This window comes from Plasmopara halstedii (genome assembly GCF_900000015.1).
Source record: "Plasmopara halstedii genome assembly, contig: Scaffold_484, whole genome shotgun sequence".
Lineage (NCBI taxonomy): Eukaryota > Oomycota > Peronosporomycetes > Peronosporales > Peronosporaceae > Plasmopara > Plasmopara halstedii.
The window spans coordinates 57,232-58,966 of record NW_020187404.1 but is presented as its reverse complement, the minus strand read 5'-3'; the positions used below and the strand labels follow the sequence as shown (position 1 = coordinate 58,966).

The 1,735-nt window shown below is 40.7% G+C and overlaps 1 protein-coding gene across 1 annotated transcript; it reads right to left on the bottom strand.

The window, feature by feature from the left end:
- Window positions 1-848: 848 nt before the first annotated feature.
- On the bottom strand, window positions 849-1,112 carry PHALS_10560 (uncharacterized protein; the record flags this gene model as incomplete). The annotated part of the gene is made up of 2 exons (XM_024726005.1): window positions 849-861; window positions 949-1,112. The coding sequence occupies 2 exons, from the start codon at window positions 1,110-1,112 to the stop codon at window positions 849-851; spliced, it is 177 nt and encodes a 58-aa protein (XP_024576725.1).
- Window positions 1,113-1,735: the final 623 nt, after the last annotated feature.

The window sequence follows — 1,735 nt, the reverse complement described above, 5'->3', positions numbered from 1 at the left end:
ATTAGGCGGCTTTGCCGCAGATAAAACAAATAAATACAGTTTACATTTTAAACAGAAGCGTCGTTTTTTTAGCCTTGGGTTAAGGTTCTAACTAATCTCGGAGGTAGCAAATTGCGATCCGCTGCACTCGTACAGGTTTTTGTGAATAACGTAAGGTCGGCGACCTAAATTACGCTTCCTCTACGCGCAAAGCTACGGCAGCCCCTCTGCAACAGCTAAGACATTTTTTGCTGATATTCCGCTTCGTCAGCCTCGAATTGTTCACGATTTGACAGATGTCTGGAATATTCCAAATTTCGAGGTTTGCAATTGCTAACTTAGTCTGTCAGTGATGCTTGTGCAATATCATTGAGCATATAAGTCAGCTTTTGGAAAGCATATGATCGCTTTCTGTGACTTTTGATACATTAACTGATGCTTAACAGATCTCATAAAATCATTTGAGTGCGATTTCATGCTCTTGAAACCTCTCGTCATTTGATATCCTTGTTCCAGTCGGCAAGCAGACGTCGCCAAGTTCTTGTCTTTTTCAAATTATCCAGATACATTATACTTTTATCGTGCGATAACCTAAATAAATCTTTTGCTGACGGCACAGCTAATGTAAGATAGACTTTCTGTCAAGTGTGGCATTCGGGCACAACAACTTCAAATCCAATATGTTGAGTTTGCTGTTTGCTGCAAAAAATCGATGCTATCTTGCAGAAAGTGTACAAAAATATGTCGGCAGCAATTCGAACAAGATCCTGACCTCAAAGATCCCATTTATGCGTCGACAAATGATACTTAAGAGCGAACGCAAGTAAAACGCCTAACATTTTCTATCACCTGATGGTTTTTTGTCAAACTTATGGACAGAAACTGATCTCAAAATAATGTTTTATAATAAGAAGTCCAATACTTTTGAGCAGTTTAGCAAGCAAACCACTAGATTTTGCCAAATTGTACTTGTGATCGTCATCAATGTATAGAGTCACGTCAGCGCTATCCAGTGGAATAAGATAGGTGACCCGGATATCTTCACCGCTGACGATGTATTTCTTCAATAGACTGCGTGAAGTCGTTTTGACAAACATTTTGTTTTTTCTAGTGACATCACTCTGATATTGCATCTTGAACTAGAACGCTGGACTTCGCTGTGCGAAGTCATAGTGACTTCCGCCCCGCTCAATGTTCGAGCGGCAACAGTGTAAACGGGTGGGTTTACGTTTTACATTAGCCCACCAAGACTTGAGATACGTTGAGATTATAAAACAGCCTTGTTGATATATAGGATATATAGACTTGCGCAGTATATGTATGAGGGTGAGTAATTTTCTCGACGTCGACAAAGCACTTTGTACTCGCAATACCAAAAATCGTGCGGCGATCAAGTCGTACACTTGCTTGCTTGTAATAAGTTGTAGGGCCGCAAGCTAGTAAAGTGACGTGCCACTTAACCTAACGATTGAACAAAGCCATACAATTTCTGCATCTGTCATCCGTTTGCAGTTTAGTGTTACATTCTTCAAAGAGGGTACCGACTGGCGTCGCCGCTGCAAACCCAGCATTAAGCAGTACTCTTTTATAAGGTGCTTACCCATGGAGCCAGAAATTGCAAATTCGACCAAACTTTTCTATACTGATTCTTTCAAAACACAGGAGAAAGCGCATACGATCTGCCACTTACGGTCAGCCTTTCAATACAAGAAATCGGCGCCGAGTGGAGATATATATCCTATAACACAAAATTGTC